Raw genomic sequence first — 26,807 nt, forward strand, 5'->3', positions numbered from 1 at the left:
CCCCTGCCCCAGTGGCCTCCCACCGCTCTGGGGGTACATTACTATGTGTAGGTCCAAGAAGCCCTGGTCTGTTAGCTGATCTACTGATTTAGTCAGTAGCTGCTGCTGCTAAGTCACCTCAGTCGTGTCCGACTCTGTGTGACCCCATAGACGGAAGCCCACCAGGCTCCCCCGTCCCTGGGATTCTCCAGGCAAGAACACTGGAGTGGGTTGCCATTTCCTTCTCCAATGTGTGAAAGTGAAAGTGAAGTCGCTCAGTCATGTCTGACCCTTAGCGACCCCCATGGACTGCAGCCTACCAGGCTCCTCCATCCATGGGATTTTCTAGGCAATAGTACTGGAGTGGCTTGCCATTGCCTTCTCCGTTAGTCAGTAGCACATATAATTATTTGTTTGTTCCTTTAACTGAACTCAGCCCTGGGAAATATGAAGCACATTTTACTTTCAGAAGAAGTTCAAAAATAATGTTAGATATCTTCAATATTGTGTAAAAATGTTTTTCTTTGGTTTTGTTCTGCTCTTTGGAGGACCGGGTGTCGACGGCACTCTATAACCCGGACCCAGTCTGCCACCCTGGCCTCGTTTCCCACCTCTGCATTTGACTTGCAGAAGCTTCCCTTTCTTGCCTCCTGCACAGCCATAGTCTGCCAAGGTCTCTTCACTGTCACTGCTTCTAGATGAATCGTATTACTTCTTAGATCAGAATGTTTTCAGAACCTCCCTGCTGACTACAGAATAAATATAAAATTTAATAATAGGCTTGTTTTCAGAATCCTCTGTAATTCTAGTTCGAACTTGCCTGTCCAACAATGTTTCTCACTTTTCTTTTTTGTTACCCTGAATTTCAGCCAAATGAGCCATCTGTATGCATATCCACGGCTTCCCTGCCTTTGTATCTTTGCTTCAAGTATTCCTCTTCCTGAAATGCCTGCCCCAACAACATTCACATTTCCAGAATCTGTTGTGTCAGTTCAGGAGTGCCGTCTGTTCATAAGAAGAACAGACCACTGCATATTTCCATAGCGCTTTGATCTTTACCTCTCTTGTGGCACTTGATGTCTCCAACCTGGTTTTACATGGGTGATGCGTTCAGGGTTCACTCCTTTGAGGGTTTCTCAGTCACGTTTACATCCTTAGGGTGAAATATATACACTGTGCTCAAAAAATGTGTGTTAAATAAGCAAGGAAGTTAAACAGCAGTTTATTACTCTGAGTAAAGTGCATTTGACTATTTCACGTTAAAGTTTTCAAATTTAATTTTCAAATTCTTTTTTTTATAGGGAATCAGAGTTTTTATCAGGAACATAACGATGATATTCTGTGCCTCACTGTAAATCAACACCCCAAATTTATCAACATAGTGGCAACTGGCCAAGTAGGTATGTTTCTGTATTTTAAAAAGAAATAGTATTAAGTCATGGTCTTCTCGGGGAAAAAGACCAAAACAGTTTTGTGTATTGTTTGAAATGCATTTGTACGTGAAGCACACATCCAGTTTTACCGTATTTTTTTCACTTTGTTTATCTGTATTGGTCCAGACAGTTCAGAATGAAGAGCAGTGTATTTTATGGTGGTTGAAATAGTTGGATTTGCTCCTTTAGCAGAAATTTCTGAGCAGCAGAAAGTTTTAATTTAATAGCATGTAAAGCAGGAAGGAAGAGTCTGCGGCAGGAGTGGTGAGTATGAGGATGACAAGTGGCTGACGAGCGGGCAGTGTCCTCTGCCTCGGCAGGGCACGCTCTGGACAGCGGGGAAGCCGAGCCTGTGCTGCGTCGCTGAGCCCTTCTGCCCTTTCCTTTGGCAGTGATCAGATTTGCCAACTGGTTTTGAAATCCCCCATCTTGCTATTTTCTTTCAACTCTCTAGAAAACTTTGACAAAAGTCATAACTCCACAAGCAAAATGATGAGAGGGTGGCATGTCTCTTTAGGACAGATCTACCAGTAATTGATCACTGTGCCTACTACGTAATAGACCTGATCAGTGAGATCTTCACAACCCCTGTATAGTTTGTAAAAATGATCAAAATCATTGGGTTTATTGGATTTCAGTGAGCCTCAATGGCTAAGGCAACTTTCCAGGCTTTTTTTTCTCCTTGAATAAGATAATTTACGCTTTAATATGATCAGTTAGAAACTTGTTCTCTGTTATCTATTAGTTCTACAGTTAGGCCACAAAGACCCTTGTAATCTTCCTTTCTGTAAAAATTTTCTCCTATTAAAAAGAAAGTAGGTCAGTTCTTAACCTGTTCCATACACAGTATTCTAAGCTTTGAATTTATTAGTTATTTACATTTTATTGATGTATAGTTGATACATGATGTGTTAGATTCTGATGGACAGCAGGGTAGTTCAGTTCTTTTCTGTTGCGGGTTATCACAGGGCATTGAATATAGTTCCCTGTGGTATATAGTAAGACCTTGTTGTTTATCTGTTTTATATATAGTATTTGTATCTGCTAATCCCAAACTTCCAATTTGTCCCTCCCCCATGCCCTTTCTCCTTTGGTAAGCATTCATTTGTTTTCTCTGTCTGTGAGTCTGTTTCTGTTTTATTAGTAAGCTAATTTGTGTCATTAATTAATTACTCCTTGGAAGGAAAGTTATGACCAACCTTGATAGTATATTAAAAAGCAGAGACATTACTTTGCCAACCAAGGTCCGTCTAGTCAAGGCTATGGTTTTTCCCGTGGTCATGTATGGATGTGAGAGTTGGACTGTGAAGAAAGCTGATTGCCAAAGAATTGATGCTTTTGAACTGTGGTGCTGGAGAAGACTCTTGAGAGTCCCTTGGACTGCAAGGAGGTCCAACCAGTCCATTCTAAGGGAGATCGATCCTGTGTGTTCATTGGAAGGACTGATGCTAAAGCTGAAACTGCAATACTTTGGCCACCTCATGCGACAAGTTGACTCACTGGAAAAGACTCTGATGCTGGGAAAGGTTGGGGGCGGGAGGAGAAGGGGACGACAGAGAATGAGATGGCTGGATGGCATCACCGACTCTGTGGACATGAGTTTGAGTGAACTCCGGGAGTTGGTGATGCACAGGGAGGCCTGGCATGCTGTGATTCATGGGGTCGCGGAGAGTCGGACACGACTGAGCGACTGAACTGAACTGAACTGAACTGAATTTGTGTCATACTTTAGATTCCGCATATGTGTGATGTCATGTGGAATCTGTCTTTCTCTGTCTGACTCACTTCACGTAGTATGACCCTCTCTGTGTCCATCCGTGTTGCTGCAGATGGCACCGTCGCGTCCTTCTGTGGCTGAGGATTATTCCTTCGTGTATACATGTACCACATCTTCTTTAGCCATTTATCTGCTGATGGACATGTAGGTTGCTTCCATATCTTCGCTCTTGTAAATAGTGCTGCTATGAACATTAGGATGCATGTATCTTTTAAAAGTAGAGTTTTCTCTGGATATATGCCCAGGAGTGGGATTGCCAGATCATATGGCAACTCTGTTCTTAGTTTCTTGAGGAATTGCATACTGTTTTCCATAGTGGCTACACCAATTTACATTCTTAGCAACAGTGCCCTCTGGAGGAGGATATGGCAGCCCACTCCAGTATTCTTGCCTGGAGAATCCCATGGACAGAGGAGTCTTACGGGCTCTAGTCCATGGGGTCACAGAGTCAGACACGACTGAGGGACTAACACATACATACGTACTAACAGTGTAGAAAGGTTCTCTTTTCTCCACACCCTTGCAAAAAATTTTAGACTTTCTGATGATAGCCATTCTGACCTGTATCAAGTGATTGGTTTGCATTTCTCTAATAATTTGTGATATTGAACAATATGTCTTCTTTGGAGAAATGTCTGTTTAGGTCTTCTTCCGATTTTTGATTGGATTGTTTTTGTCATTCAGTTCTGTGAGCTGTTTGTATATTTCGGAAATTAAGCCCTGTTGGTCAAATTATTTGCAAATATTTTCTTCCAATCTATAGGTTGTCTTTTCATTTTATTTATGGTTTCCTTTGCTATGCAAAAGCTTCTAAATTTCCTTAGGTCCCATTTGTTTATTTTTGCTTTTATTTCTATTGCCTTTGTAAATTGACCTAAGAAACCTTTGGAGAATGGTTCCTTTGTGTCGTTTTACTTGTATCAATCAGTGTTTCTCTGACTTTATGAATTTGGGAGAAACAATTATCTATTGTGGGCCTGAAGGAATGTTTTTATATCTAAGTGTTCCTAACCTCTCCTTAGGAAGCTCTGTTATAAAATGCTTCCTCATATAGAACAGAAATCTGTTTCTTTTTGATGGCAGTTCACTGGTCCTCATTTTGGGGCACCTAGAATGTTTAGACCTGTGATGGTTAGGTCTTTATCTGTACTCTTTATTTGCCCCAGGCCCACAGATATTCCAGGATAATCCTGTTTTCCAAAACCAAAGCCCTCAGTTTTAAACCATTCTTCATGTGACATAGTTTCAAGTGCTGTCATCACTTCGTTGTCATCAGAGCATGTTCAAATCTAAAAGTGGTATATCCTGACTGACCTTCTCAGCAGAGTCAAGTACTTTATTGCCTTTTCGCTCATATTTCAGGTCAGGACACAGTACATCTACATTATCAATATGTCCTTGAAACAGTAATTTCATAGGATTCCCAGGTGGCGCTAGTGGTAAAGAACCCACCTGCCAATGCAGGAGACATAAGAGACATGGATTCAGTCCCTGGGTTGGGAAGATCCCCTGGAGAAGGAAATGGCAACCCAGTCCAGTATCCTTGCCTGGAAAATCTCATGGACAGAGGAACCTGGCAGGCTACAGTCCATGGGGTCACACAGAGTCGGACACAACTGAAGCACACAGGGATATAAAGTTCTAATAAAGCAGAGAACAATCATCTATCTAAAAAAGGTTTCTGAATGTTTCTGCTTTCTTTCTTGCTAAAGATTATTCACTCTGAAATTTTGATTAATAAGTATTTCTACTGTAAATATGATGAATTTCATATTTCCTTTTCTGGCAATCTTTTACTCAGACAGAAAATGTTTAGTTAAGAAAAATAAGAAAGGGGTTAAGTTTGTGGCCTGAATTAAGAGCCTTCCTTTCCTTGAGTTACATGCCAACTTTTACCATCACTTCTTTCAGATGGTTTAGATCTGATTCTTCCCTTCAAGTAGAGCTACATGAAAGCCCAAAGCATCTATTAGCAGGGCATTTGTAAACCAAAATAACGTCATATCAATTTTAAACCATATCAGTACTATTTTAAACGTTTTTATAATTTCACATAACTCACTAAAGAAAATACTGATCTAAAGATTGAAAGGTCATAATCATATAATATTAATTTGCATATATAATTGAAATTAGTGGCTTCACTTATAGTGTACTCAATTTTACATAATTTTATATATGACACAATTATTTAAATTATTTAAAATTATCTTATGGTAATTGAGTTTTTATAAATTTTGCATATAGTGTTTATGCTGTTTCTGGATAATTATTTTTCTGCTACTTTTCCATTATAGGTGATTCAGCAGACATGTCAGGTAAGGAAATTTATCACTTTCTCTTTTACTCATATTGTTAAGTAGTGATAGCCTACATTTTTATAGAGTAATAAGATAGCTGAACTATTTTGGGTTTTTTAAAAGTCAAGAATACATCGATGATTTTAGACGAGATCGGGCGCGTTCAGGATGGTATGGCCGTAGACAAGAATACATCATTTTAATGTCATGATACTGAGCCTTATCTACAGTAATTTTTTTTTTAAACTGATATATTTTGACTTTCTTAGTGTGCTCAGATTTGTTGTACGCACTTTACTTGTATTACCTATTTAGTCGTCACAAGAATTCTCCATAGTAGGTATTAATTTGCCAATATCATATAGCTGGTAGGAATAAAGGTGGGGCTAAAATTTGATCTTAAGTATGAATCAGTAAATTTTATTGCCTAGAAATAAAATTTTTTCAATTACTTTTTTTATATGATCATCAAAATTATTGCATATGTGAGATCAACAGAACATTTAAAGATTTGAAAATAACTTTTTATTATTGAATTTGATCATGACTTTGTGAAGTTACAAAGCTCTTAGATGAACAAATGCATGTCAGTTGTTTTTAGATATTAGCTAGGCTTTTTCAACTCAATTTCAGTTCATATAATATAGTAAGAATTAACAGTCTGGTAAGAAAACATTTCCCAGTGATTTGTATCCATTTCCTTCTCCTCCAGGATAAAGCATGATTTTGTGATTTGACTATTTAACCACAAATGTATTCAGCAGAGCAGACAATGGCCTTGCTCTCTTGGGCTACACTCAAGAATAGAGGTTAGCAGACTTAGAGCCCTTGGGCCAGATCTGCCCACCACCTGTTTTTGTACAGCCCATGACTGAGTATAGTTTTTAGTCATTTAAATAGTTGGAAAATATCAAAGAAAGAATAAAATTTCACAAAACATGAGAAGAGTATGGAATTCAGACTTCAGTGTCCACAGATAAGGTTTCTGGACATGGTCCTGCTTGTTCAGTCACATAGTGTCCACAGCAGCTTTGGTGCTCTCCTGGCAGGGTTGCTGCAGAGACTGTTTTTAACACTCATTGCTTTCCAGTGCAGCGTGGCACACTGCAGATGGCAGTGGTTCTGTGTTTAAAGCTTGGCAGGTTTTGAGCACTCCATGTGTTGCTATATTCCGCACCATTGTGTTGTTCCTGAAGCATAGTTGATATGCAGCATTATTTAACTGTCAGAGATACAACATTGTGATTCATTTTTCATAGCTTTTTTCATACCACTAAGAGTTACTGCAAGACAATGGCTAGAATTCCCCTGTGCTATACAATATATCCTTACCTATTTTATACAAAACAGTTTGTATCTCTTAATCTCCTACCCCTAATCTGCCCCACCCACTTCCCTCTCTCCTTAGGTCACCACTAGTTTGTTTTCTGTATCCGTGAGTCTGTTTTCTGGTTTGCATATACGTTCGTTTGTCTTGTTTTTTAGATTCTACATATAAGTGATACCTCACAGTGTTTGTCTTTCTCAGTCTTATTTCACTAATATAGCATTCTTTAGGTGTATCCACTTTGCTGCCATTTTGTTTTTTTAACCATTGTATATCTATCTATCATGGCAAAACAAGAGAGGGGAAAGGAAAAATAGACTTTGTCAAATTAGAAAGGCACAGTGTGGATTTTGTTGTCAAATGAGATGGTAAAACACTGTGCTTTTCATGCAGTGACACTGTAGCTGTGCTGAAAGAATTCAGTGTATGTTAACATTTTCACACTGACTTTATTGCAATATCCCCAGGTCACAGGAAAGCAAAAGTCAGAAAAATTAGGAACTTTAAAATAGTATCTTGAGACTTCCCTGGTGGTCCAGGCTTCCACTGTAGGTGGCTCGGGTTCAATCCGTGGTCAGGGAGCTAGGATCCTGCATGCAGTGTGGTGTGGCCAAAAATAAATTAATTAATTAAATTAAATTAAACTAAAAAAAAATTATTTAAAAACACAATATCTCATCACAATAGAATTTCTTCAAAAAATAAAATGTGGCTAAAACCTAAGTAAGGTTCTGAATGACTCATTTGTTAGCTAATTAAGACAAGCTGTTTATTGCTGGCTTAATTAAGTCATGTTTGACTGCAGTGAATAAGTGTCCAGAGAAAATAAACTTGTTTAAGATCTTTTGCCAGGAACCACTGCTAAAACAATTGAGGGCTTTGCGAACAACATCAGTAGTCACAAAAAACAGGCAGAAAAGGGGGCAGATGATTCTGAATGGTTTCCCCTGGTTCTTGATAGGCTGACAGATGTTGCCAGCTGTTTATCTGAGAAATCGGTGCTGACTTTTAAGTGACAGTTTGCCTCTATAAATGGTCTCCATGGAACAACTTGAAAAGATAATATTTTCAAATAACTTAAGAAAACTTAATTCAGGACAACCTGAAGTGGAATCTGTTAAGATGTACTTCAACTGAGGGTGGTAAAAATACGTGTAGAGCTAGAGCAGAAAAGAGGATCGTCTGTAAAATGTACAAGGCTCGTGAGCCTCAGAGGCACCTGAAGCCTGTAGTTCATTCACTGCGTTGTTCCTCAGCAGCTGCTTTGTGAAAAATGTTTCAATCTATCACGTATAATTGAACCTCAGTATTTTGTTTTTGAGAGTCAGCAGTTAACTTTATTTGCTCTCATAGCCTTAACCATCATCAATTCCTTTAATTTCTGTCAGAAATAGAAGGTGAATATCTGGACTTGCCCTGCCACAGCAGTTTAGTGGTGTAGCAGTGGTAACGTTTTTTGTTGTTGTTCTTTGCAATTTCTGTCACTCAGAGCCAGGACTGAAATTTCTGTGAGACGAACTACCCTCAGTCTCTATTATGGAAAACTGAATGGCTTTGGAAATGAGTTTTTGCTGCAGATTTGATAATGTTTCTTAATGATTCAACCTGAAGTTACAAGGAAACTACAATTACAGTTACACACCTTGAAATTACAGTGCTTATATGTGAAACTTACACTGCAGGAAAATCATTTGGTGACAACTCATCTTTGAGTCACAAGTCACGCCAAACTGCACTGTGTATGTCTCATACTGTCAGAGATTAAGACAAGACCCCAGATTCTCTTTCCCACACAAATTTGCAGCAACTATATTGTCTGGGCTCAAATTTCAGTTCCAGCAGCATTTGTTTTAGATCTTGATACAAGTGTAAAGAAAATTGCCATATTTAAAAAATCTGTTTAACTCTACAGTTGAGGAACTTCCACCTAACATTCAATTTATAGTTATTATTCTGCAATATAATACATGCTAAAAAGACAGACACCAGGCCAGAACTCTAACATAGTTTTCTGAATGTCTTCCAAGTGATTAACATGTTCGGTTAAAATCATTTGCTTTGGATTGATATTCATATTTGACAGTACCTATCTGTGAGACATTGTCAGAATTGAAAATCATTATAGGTCATGATTAACAGATGAACATTTGTAATTTTTTAAAAAAATAAAGAACATTGACTTTGAACCCCACTTAAGTGAATTAATATTCCCCCTCAAAAAATTAATTCTCATTAGTAGATTGATATTATAAAAATTTTCACTCAGTGAATTTCATCAATAAAAATTTTGTGGAAATTTGTTTTCCACAAAAGAAAATTGTTTTCTTTTATTACATAAGAACATGCATAATATCTTCAGTTTTGTCTCTTTTACAGTAAAAGTTTGCTGAGTTCTGCTTTAGAGGGAGACAGGCAATACATAAGTATATTTTTAAAAATAGCATGATCTAAGATGGTGATAAACGTGATAAACAACAGGGTGATAGCAACAAAACAGTGGTTTTTTCCAGAAGTGGTAAGATTTAGCTAGGCCAATAATGATACTAAACAGTGACGGCCAAAGGGTGATCTGGGGGCTCCAGACTCAGGCCTGGGTTGAGGCTCCGAGACCACTCACACCTTCAGCGGTCCTAGAGGATCAAGGCATGGTGGTCCTAGATCTGTGTCTCTTTCAAAGCACTGCTCCAGGGGTCACACAGAACCTGCTTCTACCAGCTTCTGCCCAGGGTGGCCCGCTGAAGACTCAGAGACCAAGATTGGTTATTGGAGGCTGATCGCATAAACATAGAGCCACAAGGACTGAAATAGCATACTCTGAGGAGAAGGCAGGTATTCGGTGCCCCAGATGGACAAAATAGCCTTATCAACACAGGAAACATTTCAGAAGACAGGTTCTTACACGTTAGCAAGCAGGCCATTCTAGTGATAGTGATTTCAGTCCTGCTTGTGTTAACTCTTTGCTGTGGAGGCCCTAAAGCTGAATCAAGAAACAGGAAGGTTAGTGTGACTGCAGTAAGGCCTCTGAGACGAACTTTGAAAGAGGTTGGATCAGTCACGTGGGGCTTTGCAGGTCATAGAGAGGAGTTTGCATTCCTACTAAGTACAGAGTCCATCACCGGAGAGTTGTAGGCAGGGGAGTTTATATGCCTAATTTACACTCTGAGTATCCCTCTCTGCACTATTAGAGCACAGAGAGGAATGGGCCTCCAGAAAATTGGGAGGCTCTTGCAGTAGTCCAAGCAAGAGACATTTTAAACTAGGGTGATAGGAGTGCAAATGGAACTAGACAGAGATGGCTTATTAGGTTTTAGAGGTAGATCCAGCAGTCTTTCTGATAGAGTGGATTTGGGGCATGATGGAGAGTCAGGAATAGAAACTCACTTAATTTCTTGCTTGAGCAGCTGGCTAAATGAGATAGCAGAATACTTTGGGAGAGAGAGTTGGGCAGGAAGAAATTATCCACAGTCATTAGGAGTGAAGGGAGTGTAGGTTCAAATGCAGGAAAACTGGTAGGTTTGGAGGCAGGAAAATAAGGAAGATCCTCTCTGGTGGCTTTTGTTGATTTTTCATCATCTGAGGTCAGTGAGGAGGTGCTGAGGTAGTGGGAGAAGTTTCAAAATTCTCACTTTGGAATGTGGGAGGATAAATGTATGTATTAGAGAAGGTATGGTCTGATTACCGTCTGAATACAATAGTTGTGTTTTGAGTAGACCCTAAGGGAACATCTTTTGTCTCTGGCAGAGTTTTTTCATCCCACCTAAGACTGTGAGGAGGTAAGAATCTGACACTTTTGATCCTTAAGGCAAGTCAAGGAGAGAGAGCTCTGTCTGGAATAGGTCACTATTTGTCCCGATAGGCAGTTCATTACATGACTTAGTGGTCTTCCACGGGCCCTCTCATGACAGAAAAAAAGGAAATTGACCATTGCCCAGGAGTGCAGAGGGAGGGTACCCGCCTACCTTTGCTGGTTCAGGAGCCCCAGTGTGCTTCCCGGCCCTTCTCTGCCATCCACAGCACTGGCTTCACCCACGAGGTTGCTGTAATTGTGTTATAGAAGCGTTGGAGTTATTTGCTTCCTTCAAGTGGGAAAGAGAATAAAATCCACTTTCAAAACCGTGACCTAAAATCAATGCTTCCTGGGTCTTCCCTGGGTGGTTCAGTGGCCAAGACCTCTCACTCCCAATGCAGGGAGCCCAGGATTGAGCCCTGGTTAAGGAACTAGATCCCACATGTCGCAAGTAAGACCCAGTGCAGCCAAATAAATGAATATTTTTTAAAAAAATAATAAAATGAGTCCTGCCTTTTAGCCTGAGTGAGTCATTTTAAGATGTGAGCAAGGCCTTGAACTGAATCACGGATGCTGGGGGTGAGGGGATGGGACGAGAAGGACTGTGGGGTGTGTGGGCGTCTTACCACAGTGGGCAAAGACTATGGAGTTGACTATGCAGTGTCTTTCCCCTGAGTCAGTTGTATTGCACGAGGGAGGCATGGATTCCTGAATAAAATCAGAGCTGTATTAAGAAAGAAGGAAGGAAGGAGTGCTGGGTCCAACATTAGTGGTAATGGTGTCCAGTATAGAAGAAGTGAAGTCGCTCAGTCGTGTCCGACTCTTTGCGACCCCATGGACTGTAGCCTACCAGGCTCCTCCGTCCATGGGATTTTCCAGGCAAGAATACTAGAGTGGGTTGCCATTTCCTTCTCCAGGAGATCTTCCCAACCCAGGGATAGAACCCAGGTCTCCCACATTGTAGGCAGATGGTTTTTACCATCTCAGCCATTGGTACACTTAATGGTCCATATTAAAATCTTGTTTTTAAAATGCACTGTTTACTATGCTGCATCAAGGCAAACTAGGGGATGAAAAAAAAATCCTTTAAAACTTTGATTCTTATGAAATCCATTTGTAATTTTAAGAGACCCTTATGGGCTTCCCTGGTGGCTCCAAAAGAATCCGCCTGCCATGCAGAAGACATAGGTTCGACCCCTGGTCCGGGAAGATCCCACAGGCTGCGGAGCAAGTAAACCCAGGCGCCACAACTCCTGAGCCTGTGCCCTGGAGCCCAGGAGCCGCAACCCTGAGCCCATGTGCCTCAGCTGCTGAAGGGCCTGGAGCTCTGCGCGGCCTAGAGCCCGTGCTCCGCAGCAAGTGAGGCCCCCACAGCGAGAAGCCTGCACTCCGCAGCTAGAGAGGCGCTGTGCAGCCGCAAGGACCCAGCACAGCCGTAAATAATAAAGTTGTTTAAGAGAGAGAGAGGGACCCCATGGCATCTGTGTCCTGGAGACAGAGAGTGAGGAATGGTTACAGATCGTTGCTAGGGTTGATTTTCCGGAGAAAGTCAACGTGGGAACAGCAGGAATAGCAGCTAGGCGCTGACAGCACGCACCTTTAGAGGCTGGCTCTGCCAGCACCGAGGTGTGTGACCCAAGGCAAGTCACTTAACTTCTCTGAGCCTGAGTTCGCAAGAACACAGAACCACCCAGAAGGAGGGATTAGAAAAGACGAGATGTCCCTGGTGACATGCCAACTCCATGAGACATGGCTGTCTGGTGACCTATAGGAAGGGCAGAAGTGGGAGTAGTATCTCTGCCACTCCAGCTTCATGCATGACCACTTTCAAATTACAGGAGGAAGTTAAACGACATAATTTAACCTTTGGTAAGGTAGACCTTGAGAATGTCCAGTAATTTAAATCTTAAATGTGTAGCAGTCTCATAACATAGTCATATTTTAAGACATAAATTCTTGGTATAAGTTCTTACCATCTCATTTGATTTTTTTTTATAAAACTTGGAAAAGTTCAGTAATTCAGTTTACTGAAAGTTACTTGCTATTTAAATTTTAGATAAATATAATTCTTTGTAATTTATGAAATATCTAATTTGGAGAATATTGAGTGCTCTTTCTTAAGAATCCATTAGCTACATCATCACATTTAGACAAATACAGTATATGGATTGCCCAGAGTTTCTTTTTATAGATGTAAAAGTATTTCTGTATTACAGAAGACCTGTTTAATATTTTTCACTGGCTAAAAATTATAGAATGATCTCCAGTATGTGTGGGTGTGTGTGTGGGGGTGTGTATGTGGGGGGGGTGCGTGTGTGTGTGAGGGTGTTTGTGTGAGTGTGTGTGTGGGTATGCGTGGGTGTGTGTGTGTGCATGTCTGGGTGTGGGTGTGTGTGTGTGGGGGGTGTGTGTGTACGTGTCTGTGTGTGTGTGTGGAGGGTGTGGTTATGGGGGTGGGGGTGTGTGTGTGGGTGTGTTTGTGGGTGTGGGTGGGGGGGTGTGCGTGTATGGGTGGGGGGTTTATGTGTGTGGGGGTGTGTATGTGGGGGGGTGTGGGTGTCCGGGTGTTTGTGTGTGTGTGTGTGTGTGGAGGGTGTGGGGGGGTGTGTGGGGGGTGTGTGCATGTGTGTGTGTACGTGTCTGTGTGTGTGCGTGTGGCGGGTGTGGTTATGGGGGTGTGGGGGGGTGGAGGTGTGGGGGGGTTTGGGGGGGTGCGTGTGGGGGGGTGGGGTGTGGGGGTGTGGGTGTGTATAAATCACCTAGCATTTCTTGCTGAATTAAGTTTACCAGTTCCTCGTATCCTTTCACTTTTATTGAATGAGGAACGTTCTAATTTTAGTCCCGTGCTTAAATTACTGCGATCAGTTTTTCACACATAAATGCTCTATTATGTGGTAAGTTTTTATGTCTATTTCCATGTTGGTTTTATTTTTTTACAGTTGCATAAATCTTTGAACAATTTTTACTTAATGATACTCAAATTTAACTCCTTGGGTTAATGTAACCGTGTTTGAAGAACTGTCAGCTTTAATTTATCATTGTATACTATAAATTGTAGATGGTGTAAAATATAGTCTAAATTTATAGACTGTTTTCTTTAGAGACTAGAATTTCTTTCTGCATCAAGTGATTTTAAGACAGCTTGTCAATATGTAATATTTCTCTATTTTTGTAATATTTGTAGCAGATTTATAATTTGAGCAAATGCACTTTCATGTATTAATTAATTTACTAAAAGTACTTGTGTTCTGAGACAAGATAAGTCTGTTTCTTTTTATAGGGTGCAATTCATGAAAAAAGAACAGTTCAAAACTATGGTTTTTTAACTTAGAAAATTCAGAGGACTGGGAAATCTTTTTAAGCAGTAAAAATGGCTACAAAGAAAAAATAATAATTTTTAAAAGGATAAGCAGTTGTATTTCTCCCATAAAATCCTGTTTTTTAAAAAAATACTGTCTTATCGAGTGATACGCACTTAGCTTTTACCAGATGTATGTCTATTCGGTTGAAAATTTCCTTCTGTTTATGTGATTTCTTACCTATTGCCTTTCTCAATTTGTATTCACTTTTGGTCTCTCCTTCATATAACATAAGTACTAAATATATCTTGGTATTTCATTATTGTCTATTGTTTGTATATTTTTCCATGATATACACAATTATATAAAGACTTAACATGTATCTGGAACATGCATTTTTTTTGGAAAAGTTGTTTAGAGCTGTGATTGCCTAATTTGTGTCTAAAATCTATTTTCTCAGAAGTGCAGTTGGACTGTAGCCTGGGGAAGTAGTCTGTAGTTTTTTCCCTGTCTCTCCTTTTTTTAATTCAGTCTTAGTTTTGAGTTATTTTGTATGAAGTATACAGTCCTGTGGTGTGTGTTTTTCCGTGTTCAGAGGTAGGTGTGTGTCAGCCTCAGCAGTGGGGACACCTGTCGCAGGTGTGTTACACTGTGGGACCTGTCTTTGCTCAGCTGCAGCCCCGTCCATTCACATCTGGGACGCCGTGAGCAAGCAGACGCTGTCCATTCTGAGGTGCTACCATCCAAAGGGGGTGTGTTCCGTCAGTTTCAGTGCTACTGGGAAGCTCCTGCTCTCGGTGGGGCTGGACCCTGAGCATACACTTACCATCTGGAGATGGCAGGAAGGTAGGAGTTTTCTCTTTGTAATTTAAATAAATAAATAAAAATAGGGTGAAACGAATTTTCTATTTCATATTTGTATTAACTTGCTGATTGAAACCATTATTCATTACAGCCCTCCTCAGAACACATACACAGCTGTTGTAGGTGGGTTCCACTTTAAAAACCTAGGGAAATTGTAAACAAAGCATAAATTAATGAGTTACTAATATTAAAAATGATTCACTGGTCTCTCCTTTCAGTAAGAAATTGTGCATAAAAGGGTCTTGTCATTATTATTTGGTTGGTTATAAAGGATCTTACTGAAGAAGGGAAATGAATTATGTTGTAAGTGATAATGGAGAAACAGTAAGGTAATACTACTTTAATACACTCAGACAGAACTTTGCTGTTACAGAACTGTTATAGGGAATTAATGTGTGCATGGAGCATTTTAAACACACTGAGAGCCAAGATAGCTTCCTGAAATGCCTGAAGGAAAATGACCAGAAAAAGAAGGAAGCCAGAGAGAAAGGGACTTGGGTTCAGCCGAAGCTCTAGCCGGTCCACCCAGAGAAGCGCACTTCATGAGAACCAGTGGAAAGGAACCTGAACTGTGGGAATCCATTCCCTGTGAATTCATGGCCTGATGGGCATAAAGAAAATAAAGACCTGAACTGTGAAAAAAATAAAAAGTGAAATTCATAGAGCTACATAGAAAAGAAAAAAGATAATGGTTCCTACAATCTAAAATGCCCCTTAAATTATAATGAAGCTCTCCTTGAATCATCCGTCACTTGCAAAATGTGCAAAAAGGACCCTGGGCACTAGTAATTGTCGCTTGATTGCTAGGTAGCAGTGCAAGGGACAGGCCCTCTGTGTGTGTGTGTGGAGGGGGCGGGGGGCGGGTGCTGCACCATGAGGCTTGTGGACTCTTAGCTCCCCCACCAGAGATTGAACCTGGGCCCTTGGCAGTGAACGTAACGAGTCCTAACTACTGGACTGCTGGGGAATTCCCTGCGCTTTCTTTCTATAAGCATTTGTTTTTTGAACTATATGTTTTCAATAACTGCTTAATCCTATTTAAAAAAATCAACTTAGTTCTTATACTCACCTAGAAAATTCTGTTGTGTCTTTTTACTTAGGTGCCAAAATTGCCAGCAGAGCTGGTCACAACCAGCGTATTTTTGTGGCCGAATTCCGACCAGATTCAGACTCCCAGTTTGTCTCTGTGGGAGTAAAGCACGTCAAATTCTGGACCCTGGCAGGAAGAGCTCTTCTCAGCAAGAAGGGGCTCCTGAGCACTCTGGAGGATGCCCGGATGCAGACCATGCTTGCTGTTGCGTTTGGTGCAGTATGTCTCTTCAATTGCCTGTGGTCGTGTAGCTGTGAATTACCCAGACAGGACTGTTTGGGATTTTCTTGCCTTAGATAGATGAGCCCCGAGCACGTTGTATATGTGGCGCTGTAGTCCACCAGTTCCAGCCTGTGTCCCGGTCCTGCCTGTATCGCACCTTTCCAGGCCTGATGCTCTGAGAAGTCGGAGTGGGAAAGAAAGTGAATGAGGGAGGAAGGTTCCGATGGAGACCTGAGTCCCTGGGCCGTGGCCATTCCCGGAAGCCTTCCTTAAATTTCCGTCACCCTGTGTCTCCGAGGCCCTAATAATTTGTCAGAATAAAAGACAAATTGTGACATACGACTTCCCAGTGTTTAAGAGGGTGCTTGGTTTAGGGTTTCCTGTGCTTCCTGTCGTCTTAACTCACTGCTTGTCCTGAGGTTGGGAGTGCTCGGGGCCCATGTCTCATCAAGGAGGAACGCGAGCACAGCCCTGCCCTGGCTTCCTAGGAAGGGTGCTCCAGGGCCGTCTCTTCCCGCCCCCCATGCCACTTGGACTTCTGGTTTACAAGACACTTCTCTTTCCTTTAATATCTTGTCCTGGCCAGGCTTTTTCAGTCCTTTGGTGCATCAAAAACCTAAGTTGGTTTTCTTTAACTATTTATGTTGGGTGTGTTATACTGGAAGGAAGAAAAGTATAATTCTGGAATTTTAAAACTTACATTTTTGAGGAAAAACACCACTGACAATGCTCGTTATGCCATGTCAAGCTTCAGCTAAATATCATGGAGTTTCTTAATTTAAGACCAGTAATTTCCTTTCCAGATGAAAAATGCACACACTCAAATGCTTGACATTATTGTGCCCATATACATTAACTTTCTTCACATATAAAATTCCTTATTTAATCAATTGCCCATTCCCAACGGAAAATAAACTTGAAGATAAGCATTTTAGTCTAATTGACTTTTTTTTGTTTGAAGCAACAGTGCAAATCAATGCATATGTTTTGTTACAAAATGGGTAGTATTCATTGCATCTGCTGCTGTGGGCAGGAGTCCCTTAGAAGAAATGAAGGAGACCTCATTTTCAACAAAAGAGTCTGAAATGCGGTACTTGGGTGTAGTCTCAAAAACAACAGATGATCTCTGTTCGTTTCCAAGGCAAACCATTTAATATCACAGTAATCCAACTTTATGCCCCAACCAGTAATACCAAACTATCTGAAGTTGAACGGTTCTGTGAAGACCCACAAGACATTTTAGAACTAACACCCAAGAAAGATGTCCTTTTCATCGTAGGGGACTGGACTGCAGAAGCAGGAAGTCTAGAGATCCCTGGAGTAACCGGCAAGTTTGGCCTGGGAGTACAGAATGAAGCAGGGCAAAGGCTAACAGAGTTTTGCCAAGAGACACACTGGTCACAGCAAACACCCACTTCCAACAACACAGGAGGTGACTCTGTATATGGACATCATCACATGGTCAATACTGAAATCAGTTTGGTTATATCCTTTGCAGCCTAACATAAGCTGTATACAGTCAGCAAAAAAAAAAAAGACCAGGAGCTGACTGTGGCTCAGACCATGAGCTCCTTATTGCCAAATTCAGACTTAAATTGAAGAAAGTAGGGAAAACCACTAGACCATTCAAGTATGACCTAAATCAAATCCCTTATGATTATACAGTGGAAGTGAGAAATAGATTTAAGGGACTAGATCTGATAGACTGCCTGATGAACTATGGACGGAGGTTCATAGCATTGTACAGGAGGTGATGGTGAAAACCATCCCCAAGACGAAGAAATGCAAAAAGGCAAAATGGCTGTCTGAGGAGGCCTTACAAATAGCGGAGAAAAGAAGAGAAACAAAAGACAAAGGAGAAAAGGAAAGACATACCCATCTGAATGCAGAGTTCCAAAGAATAGCAAGGAAGAAAGCCTTCCTCAGCAATCAGTGCAAAGAAACAGAGGAAAACAATAGAATGGGAAAGACTAGAGATCTGTTCAAGAAAATTAGAGATACCAAGGGAACATTTCATGCAAAGATGGGTTCGATAAAGGACAGAAATGGTATGGACTTAACAGAAGCAGAAGATATTAAGAAGAGGTGGAAAGAATACACAGAAGAGCTATACAAAAGAGATCTTCATGACCCAGGTAACCACCATGGTGTGATCACTCACCTACAGCCAGACATTCTGGAATGTGAAGTCAAGAGGGCCTTAGGAAGCATCACTACGAACAAAGCTAGTGGAGGTGATGGAATTCCAGTTGAGCTAGTTCAAATCCTAAAAGATGATGCTGTGAAAGTGCTGCACTCAATTTGGAAAACAGCAGTGGCCACGGGACTGGAAAAGGTCAGTTTTCATTCGAATCCCAAAGAAAGGCAATGCCAAAGAATGTTCAAACTACTGCATAATTGCAGTCATCTCACACGCTAGCAAAGTAATGCTCAAAATTCTCCAAGCTAGGCTTCAACAGTATGTGAACCAAGAACTTCCAGATGTTCAAGCTGGATTTGGATCTCTGAGGACCCAGAGATCAAATTGCCAACATCTGTTGGATCAAAGAAAAAGCAAGAGAATTCCAGAAAAACATCTACTTCTGCTTCATTGACTATGCTGTAGCCTTTGTGTGGATCACAGCAAACTGTGGGAAATCCTTAAAGAGATGGGAATACCAGACCACCTTACTTAACCTCCTGAGAAATCTGTATGGAGGTCAAGAAGCAACAGTTAGAACCAGACATGGAACAGTGGACTGGTTCCAAATTGGAAAAGGAGTACATCAAGGCTGTGTATTGTCACCCTGCTTGTTTAACTTACATGCAGAGTACATTGTGTGAAATGCCGGACTGAATGAAGCTCAAGCTGGAATCAGGGTTGCTGGAAGAAATATCGGTAACCTCAGATATGCAGATGACACCACCCTTAGGGCAGAAAGCAAAGAGGAACTAAAGAGCCTCTTGATGAAAGGGAAAGAGGAGAGTGAAAAAGCTGGCTTGAAACTCAACATTCAAAAAACCAAGATCATGGCATGCGGTCCCATCACTTCATGGCAAATAGATGGGGAAACAATGGAAACTGTGACAGACTTCAGTTTCTTGGGCTCCAGAATCACTGCAGATGGTGACTGCAACCATGAAATTCAAAGACGCTTGCTCCTTGGAAGAAAAGCTATGACCAACCTAGACAGCACATTAAAAAGCAGAGACATCACTTTGCCAAATAAGGTCCAGCTTCCCTGGTGGCTCAGAGGTTAAAGCGTCTGCCCCCAATGCGGGAGACCCGGGTTCGATCCCTGGGTCAGGAAGATCCCCTGGAGAAGGAAACGGTAACCCACTCCAGTATTCTTGCCTGGAGAATCCCATGGACGGAGAAGCCTGGTAGGCTACAGTCCACGGGCTCGCAAAGAGTCGGACACGACTGAGCGACTGAACAGAACGGAACGAACAGTCAAAGCTATGGTTTTCCCAGTGGTCGTGTATGGATGTGAGAGTTGGACTATATAGAAAGCTGAGCACCCAAGAATTGATGCTTTTGAACTGTGGTGCTGGAGAAGACTCTTGAGAGTCCCTTGGACTGCAAGGAGATCCAACCAGTCCATCCTAAAGGAGATCAGTCCTGAATATCATTGGAAGGACTGATGTTGAAGCTGAAACTCCACTACTTTGGCCACCTGATGCAGAGAGCTGACTCATTAGAAAAGCCCCTGATGTTGGGAAAGATTGAAGGCAGGAGGAGAAGGGGACGACAGAGGATGAGATGGTTGGATGGCATCACTGACTCGATGGACATGAGTTTGAGCAAGCTCTGGGAGTTGGTGATGGATAGGGAGGCGTGGCATGCTGCAGTCCATGGGGTCGCAAAGAGTCAGACACAACTGAGCACCTGAACTGAACTGTCTCTGTTTAAGCCTTTTTGAATGTGCTCTAATCTTCCTGGTGGCTCCGTCGGCATAGAATCCACCTACAGTGCAGGAGACCCAAGTTTTGCTTCCTGGGTGGGAAGATCCCCTGGAGAAGGAAACGGCAACCCAATCCAGTGTTCTTGCCTGAAAAACCCCATGGACAGAGGAGCCTGGCGGGCTACAGTTCATGGGGTCGCAAGAGTTGGAAACTACCGAACCACTAAACCACCGCCATGCTAGGGGCTATGAGAAGAGCAGGGGAAGTAAGATGCTAGCTTCTACATTCCAGTCGCAGATAAGGCATAAATTAAAGATGCTCCTGTATGACAAGTATCATCCTTGTTTTCCAAATGTGAGTTATAGAGATTAAGCATAAATATGAGGAATTTGAAATAATATTACATTGTTGTAGAGAAATTAAACATACAAACTAGTATTCTCAGAAAGATTGAAGAAAGTCTGTTTTTGGTATAATTCAAATCTTATTTTCTGATTGGTTCTTTCCATATTGGTTTTGGTGCAGGATCTTATAAGAGTTGCTCTAAAAGGGAAGGTCAATTGGGACAAAATAGCACGATGCAGGATTTGGTTTCTGTTGTTTTTGCATATATGAACGGTATCAAGATCGAAATTCTCGAAGTCATCTAAAGCATTCTTAAACCTTTGGTACCTTAACAGATTTATCTTATTTTGGACTCATTGCAGAAATGCATTGACTTTTGTATTTTAAGAAATCATGGGAAATGTTAATTTTCGTATACAACTGCAAAACTACCATTTTGCTACAGATAAGTTTCACCTTCCATGACAAAATATTTTATCAAACCTATCAAAACTATCCTGAAAGTTCTTTTCACATCCTGTTCTGTTTTTCACTGTGGGTTACTGGTGACTTTGAAGTTACTCCTTGGGGAACTAGCGGGACGTGCTTCAAAGGGGTGAAATAAACCAGGATCGCAGCATTGTTAATTCAAAGGGAACTCAGAGAGTGTGCATGCTCAGTTTACACATGAAAAGCTTGATATTGGCAGGGGTTAGAAGCCTTGACCAAGGTTATTCCCGTTAATAGGAAACAGACTGGAAAAGGAAGTGGCCCTAACAATCTTGAGTTCAGGTTTTCTGACGCTTGACCCCACTGTTCTCCGGCCACCCATGCTCCTTGTATCCAAAGGGCGACAGCGGCTCATGCTTACGTAGAGAATTGCTGCTTAACTCTACCTGAACCTTTGATGAGCTTATCTCCCCTTCCCCACTCCTTTTCAGAATAACTTGACGTTTACAGGTACCATCAGTGGCGATGTCTGTGTGTGGAAAGACCACATGTTGTGTAGAATCGTGGCCAGAGCTCACAACGGGCCTGTGTTTGCCATGTACACCACCCTCCGAGACGGGCTGATCGTCACTGGTGGCAAGGAGAGACCGTGAGTCCCCTTTCTTTCCGCAGCCTCACTGAACACCCCTGCGTCATGACGCTGTGGTTCACAGTTACATCAGGGTCTCAGGGATTAGCCTCTCTGACCCTCCTCAAGTGCTTCTCCTTTATTGCCTTTTATAAAAGTGCTTTCGTGATGATTCTTACTTCTGGCCTTAAATTGCTCCCAGTTTTTTTTGACACTGTAGGTAGATCTAAGGTCCAGCAACTGGGGTGATCGTTTTTTGGAAATATTCATCCTGCAGGTTGGGAGTTGATTTTCTTCATGTCTCTCTGCTTGTGTAAATATTTGCTGAGTAGAATTCTGCTGGTGACCTTTGCGGGGATCCTTGCAGTTGGATTTGGGATACATCTTGACGGCTTTCTGTTTTGTTCAGACTGGATACTCAGGGATAAGATGCATACTGATGAAAAGGATGAGGGATTGACAGAAATAGACTTTGCCTTGTTTGCTTGTGCTTGAGGCAAACTTGTTAGATAAAGTTGAGACAAGACCTCAAAATGTAAGTCTGAAGAAAGGCCTTATTCTGACTGACTTTTAAATCTCCCAGTGGAAACCAGATGCTTATCGTTGATTTTCTACTAATACATTCATATCGTTGTTAAAATGGAATGTATGTGGGACCAGGAAGTAAGTGCATTCCTATACAGCATTGAAAGAGCCCACAGACGCGCAGCAGCGTCTGCCTTTCACATAGAGGAAGACTGTATAACAGTGCTGCAGGAGCATGGTTTTGTCCTAAGACAGTTCGTCCAGCAGAAAATAAAGGAATATATTCTCCACCTCTTCCAAAAGAAAAACCATAAATAGGCTCTATTTAATCTTTTGCATATATTACTGTGACACTTTTGTTTCCATACCTTAACTAACCTTACACACTCCTAGTCACTAGCATACTGTTAAACTGTAGCATATTTAATAATAATAGGTGGAAAAAATGTGCCCTTTTGACCCTGAAAATATATTCTGTCGCATAGCATTGCTAATCCTATTATCTAACCTTACATTTCCATTTTCCTCATACCACTGAGTCATTTGGGGGACTTCCCTGGAGATCCAGTGGTGAGGACTTGATGCTTTCACGTCCGTGGCCTGGGTTCAGTCCCTGGTGGGGGACTAAGATCCCGCAAGCCACGTGGCATGGCCAGAAGAAAAGAAAAGAATCGTTTCGCACTTTTCCTTGGTAAAAAGTGTTATGAGATGAAAGGTATATATGGTGAGGACAGGCTACGTAAACTTATGCTTACATTCAAAAAGTTAATTTCCATGAAATTTGCTTGAACTGAGTGCTTGAGACCCAGTGTGCTCTAAAATTGCCATAGAAAGTTGAGAGTAAGGTAAAGACTGGAGCAGCTTTTAGCGTCTGCTTGTAGTTAGGTCTTTGTTTATAATAAAAAGTATCTGTAAGCGCCAACAGTAAGTGCACCTGGTGTGGGCCGTTCTTTTCTCAGGTCAAAGGAGGGAGGAGCCGTCAAGCTGTGGGACCAGGAGCTGAGGCGGTGCCGCGCCTTCCGGCTGGAGACGGGCCAGGCCAGCGACTGCGTGCGCTCAGTGTGCAGAGGCAAGGTGCGCGCCGGCAGGAGTCGGGCATCCGCGCCTCTCCCCTCCTGCAGCTCGATGGACAGCACTGACAAGATGCGCCGTCCGGTTTCCCTGCCTCTTCTCTGCTACTTGCTTTGCAGAAGGACAGGAAGCCACTCCCCTAAGCTCTGTATCTATATAACTCGTTTTCTTGAATCCACTCTGGTAGACAGTTGAATTTCTTTGCCAGTTGACTCGTTTTGATTAAGACAGCTGTCTCCATTTGCTGAAAAACCACACATTGCTCTAAAAAACTTTGACCACACATGCACTCACAATACGGAGGAGGCAATGGCACCCCACTCCAGTACTCTTGCCTGGAAAATCCCATGGATGGAGGAGCCTGGTGGGCTGCAGTCCATGAGGTCGCTAAGAGTCGGACATGACTGAGCAACTTCACTTTCACTGTTCACTTTCATGCATTGGAGAAGGAAATGGCAACCCACTCCAGTGTTCTTGCCTGGAGAATCCCAGGGACGGGGGAGCCTGGTAAGAGGCTGTCTGTGGGGTCGCACAGTCAGACACAATTGAAGCGACTTAGCAGCAGCAGCACTCACAATAAGTGTATTTATGAAATGCATACATGCATTATCCTTAGTCTATTAAATATTAGGTATGCTTACTTTTATTTACAATTACTTTTAACTAAAATTCAATACTTTCTTCCCATATCCCAATGCACTTACTCCTCTTTGGAGATCTTCAGACTAAGATATCACAGTCAACGTCAAAACTTGGATGAGTGGAGAAGTGTGTGATGGTGGGCGTGGCCTAGTGCCTGGCCGAGTGCTCCTGGGGTGCGCCTCTGGCCATAGAAAGCTTTGCGTGAGCTAATGCCTGTCTTGCTACTAGATTAGTCCAGGCAAAAAGTTCTCTTAGAGTAGGTTATTTTGGTTTTGGACACAGATCCAGTGCGTGGATGCTGAGTTCAGGAGTGCTTCCCACACAGCACCAAGGAATTCTACAGTGTGTCCATAAATCAACTATATCCTGAAAGTATCTACCAGAGAAAGCGTCAGGTTCCACCGGAGGTTGGAGGCTCCGTCCTGCCAGAGTGGCCCTCCCCACACCCTTTCAGATGCCAGGTCGTTACTGCCTGTACCTCTGGTCAGCTGTCATTTGTCGTTTGGACTTGAGACAGCAGTCAGTCACCTGTGCCCTGACCCACGGGCTGTAAATGAGAGAGGGCCCCTCCTCGGGTTCAGTTAACTTGCTCGAGGGCTCACTGAACTCAGAGGCGTGTTCCTTACTGGATCCCGGTTTACTGTAAAGGTTGTGGCTTGGGCACAGCCAGACGTGGAGCTGCCCAGGGTGACGTCTGTGGAGCGGTGTGGAGCTTCAGACCACTCAGCCTGCATCTCCCCTTGTTCGCCAGCCCGAAAGCTCTCCAGACCCTGGCCTCTGTGGAGGCTTCTTATGCAGTCTTGGCTGATTAACTCTTTCACTGTTGGTCAATGTCTAGCCCCTCTCCCATCCCTGAGATGCGGGAAAGAGAGAGTGAAACGGCCAGGCTACCTCCTAAGCACATGGTTGGGTCTGCCGGCAACCCAACCCTCACGTGAGGTCCAGATGTCACCTCATTAACATAAAAGATACCCATCTTGTTCATTACCCAGGGAGTTCCAAGGGTTTTAGAAGCTTCCCCGGTGGCTCAGCTGATAAGGAATCCACCTGCAATGCAGGAGACCTGGGTTTGATCCCTGGGTCAGGAAGGTCTCCTGGAGGAGGGCATGGCAATCCACTCCAGTATTCTTGCCTGGAGAATCCCATGGACAGAGGAGCCTGGCGGGCTATAGTCCATGGGGTCGCAGAATCAGACTTTCACTTTTAGGAGCTTCATGCCAGTAACTGGGAACAAGACCAGGCATGGTGAGTGTCCACAAGTTAAGGTGTTTTGATTTTAAGGTAGTGCAAAAGTGATACACATTCAATGGAAAGCATACTTCGAATGCTTAATTTTGCTCTTCCCCAGCTAGCGATCTCTGGTCCAGTCTTCTCTTGATGCAGGGCAGCACAGCTAGCCACAGCTCCCAGTCAGCCACGCAGTCACGGGGATCAACAGTCAGTTAGTTCACCTACAGCGATTGTCTGTAGCAAGACAGTCACACTGTTCTTCACTCTCAGGACAGTGCTCAGTAAACAGCACGAGGCGGCCAGCCTGTTGCTATGGACTAGGCTCAGCTGCGTGTCCTGCGCGTGTGGAAGGCCAGGCTATCATGTTTGGCGGGTTGGGTGTGTTCAGTGCACTTCTGATATTTTCACCTTTTGATGGGCTTATCAGAGGCAGCCCCGTGGCAGGTCGAGAAAGGTGTGTACATTTCCTACTGCAAGTCGCAGCGTCACAGGTCAGTAGTTCACCCTTAGGTTGCTAAGAGGAGCAGCTATGGTCCAGTAACTGTTGGCCCCACTTGTGTTTCAGGGCAAGATACTGGTAGGGACAAGGAACGCTGAAATCATTGAAGTTGGAGAGAAGAATGCGGCGTGTAACGTCCTGGTGAGCGGGCACGTGGACGGCCCTGTGTGGGGACTCGCGACCCACCCCTCCAGGGACTTCTTCCTGTCCGCCGCGGAAGATGGGACAGTGAGGCTGTGGGACGTCGCTGACAGGGTGCGTGCAGCTTTAAACGATGTTACGGTGTCTAAGCAGCAGAGCCCTAAATCGCACTTAAAAGACTGTTTACTTTCTAAGCTCTCTACGTAATGTTCTTTCTGACCCCCCTGGTTCTGATGCAGAAGATGCTGAACAAAGTGAATCTGGGACACGCCGCTCGTACCGTATGCTACAGCCCAGAAGGGGACATGGTGGCCATCGGGATGAAAAACGGAGAATTTATCATTTTACTTGTGAGCTCCCTAAAGATATGGGGAAAGAAGAGAGACCGACGCTGTGCAATCCATGACATCAGGTCAGTCTGCCAGCGGAATGGGGTGTCTAGGATCTTCTCTCAGTGGCCCAGCTGGACTCTGGAGAAAAGGCCTTTAGTGCCCGTGGCACCTGACCCACCATAAACTGCGCCGAGACACAGCTGCTCGTGTGCGCACGCACTTCTCCTCACGGAGTCACAAAAGTCTGCTGGGCGCCAACCACAGCGCTTGTGACAGCAAGTCACCGGGGATGCTGGATGAACACGTGTCCAGCAAGCTCATCTCACCGAGTTAGCTTTCACCTGCCCTTTGAAAGCATGGAAAGATAGGGAATTCCCTGGCAGTCCAGTGGTCAAGATTGGGCGCTTTCACTGCCATGACCTGGGTTCAGTCCCTGGTCGGGGAACTAGGTTACCACAAGCAGCACAGCACAGTAAAAAAAAAAAAAAAACCTGGAAAATTAAAACCCCTAACATTTCTTACAAAGCCTAGAAAAGTAAAACTTTCAACCCCGAACACCTTTTACTTCTCTTAATGTCTACTGACTACATAGTTCACTCCTTAGACTACATAGTTCACTCCTTTAACCCGTTGTCACTGAACATCAGGGCCCCAGAATCTGAATGAAAATTTTCCTGGAGCCCTTCTCAGTGCTTAAGCTTTTGTCAACAGTGGTTACCATTTACTGAACCCAGGACTTCCTGGGTGGTGCTAGCGGCAAGGAACCTACCTGCCAGTGTCGGAAATGTAGAAGACCTGGGCTCGATGCCTGGGTTGGGAAGATCCCCTGAAGGAGGGCATGGCCACGCACTCCAGTCTTCTTGCCTGGAGAGTCCCGTGGACAGAGGGGCCTGGTGGGCTACAGTCCACGGGGTCGCAGTCAGACACGACTGAGGTGAGTTAGCACAAGCGCACAGTTTACTGAGCACTTGTGTGATCAACATAGATTACTGAATCCAGGTC

The 26,807-nt window shown here is 42.9% G+C and overlaps 1 protein-coding gene across 13 annotated transcripts in view; it reads left to right on the top strand.

The window, feature by feature from the left end:
• EML5 (EMAP like 5) overlaps window positions 1–26,807 on the top strand; it is a 154,284-nt gene that overhangs the window by 123,439 nt on the left and 4,038 nt on the right. For 8 of the 13 annotated variants that reach the window (XM_055436542.2, XM_055436546.2, XM_088839394.1 and 5 more), the window contains 8 exons: window positions 1,281–1,379; window positions 5,487–5,507; window positions 14,575–14,748; window positions 15,867–16,075; window positions 21,229–21,386; window positions 22,850–22,964; window positions 25,399–25,587; window positions 25,713–25,885. In XM_055436542.2, the coding sequence (XP_055292517.2) occupies window positions 1,281–1,379; window positions 5,487–5,507; window positions 14,575–14,748; window positions 15,867–16,075; window positions 21,229–21,386; window positions 22,850–22,964; window positions 25,399–25,587; window positions 25,713–25,885 (1,138 nt within the window). Of the gene's footprint in view, window positions 1–1,280; window positions 1,382–5,486; window positions 5,508–14,552; window positions 14,749–15,866; window positions 16,076–21,228; window positions 22,965–25,398; window positions 25,588–25,712; window positions 25,886–26,807 lie in introns of those variants that run through there. The other 5 variants (XM_088839397.1, XR_008687285.2, XM_088839396.1 and 2 more) reach the window with 5 other exon arrangements.

Source organism: Moschus berezovskii, chromosome 9, assembly GCF_049115385.1.
Source record: "Moschus berezovskii isolate FMDL1 chromosome 9, NW_MosBer_1.0, whole genome shotgun sequence".
Classification (NCBI taxonomy): Eukaryota; Metazoa; Chordata; class Mammalia; order Artiodactyla; family Moschidae; genus Moschus; species Moschus berezovskii.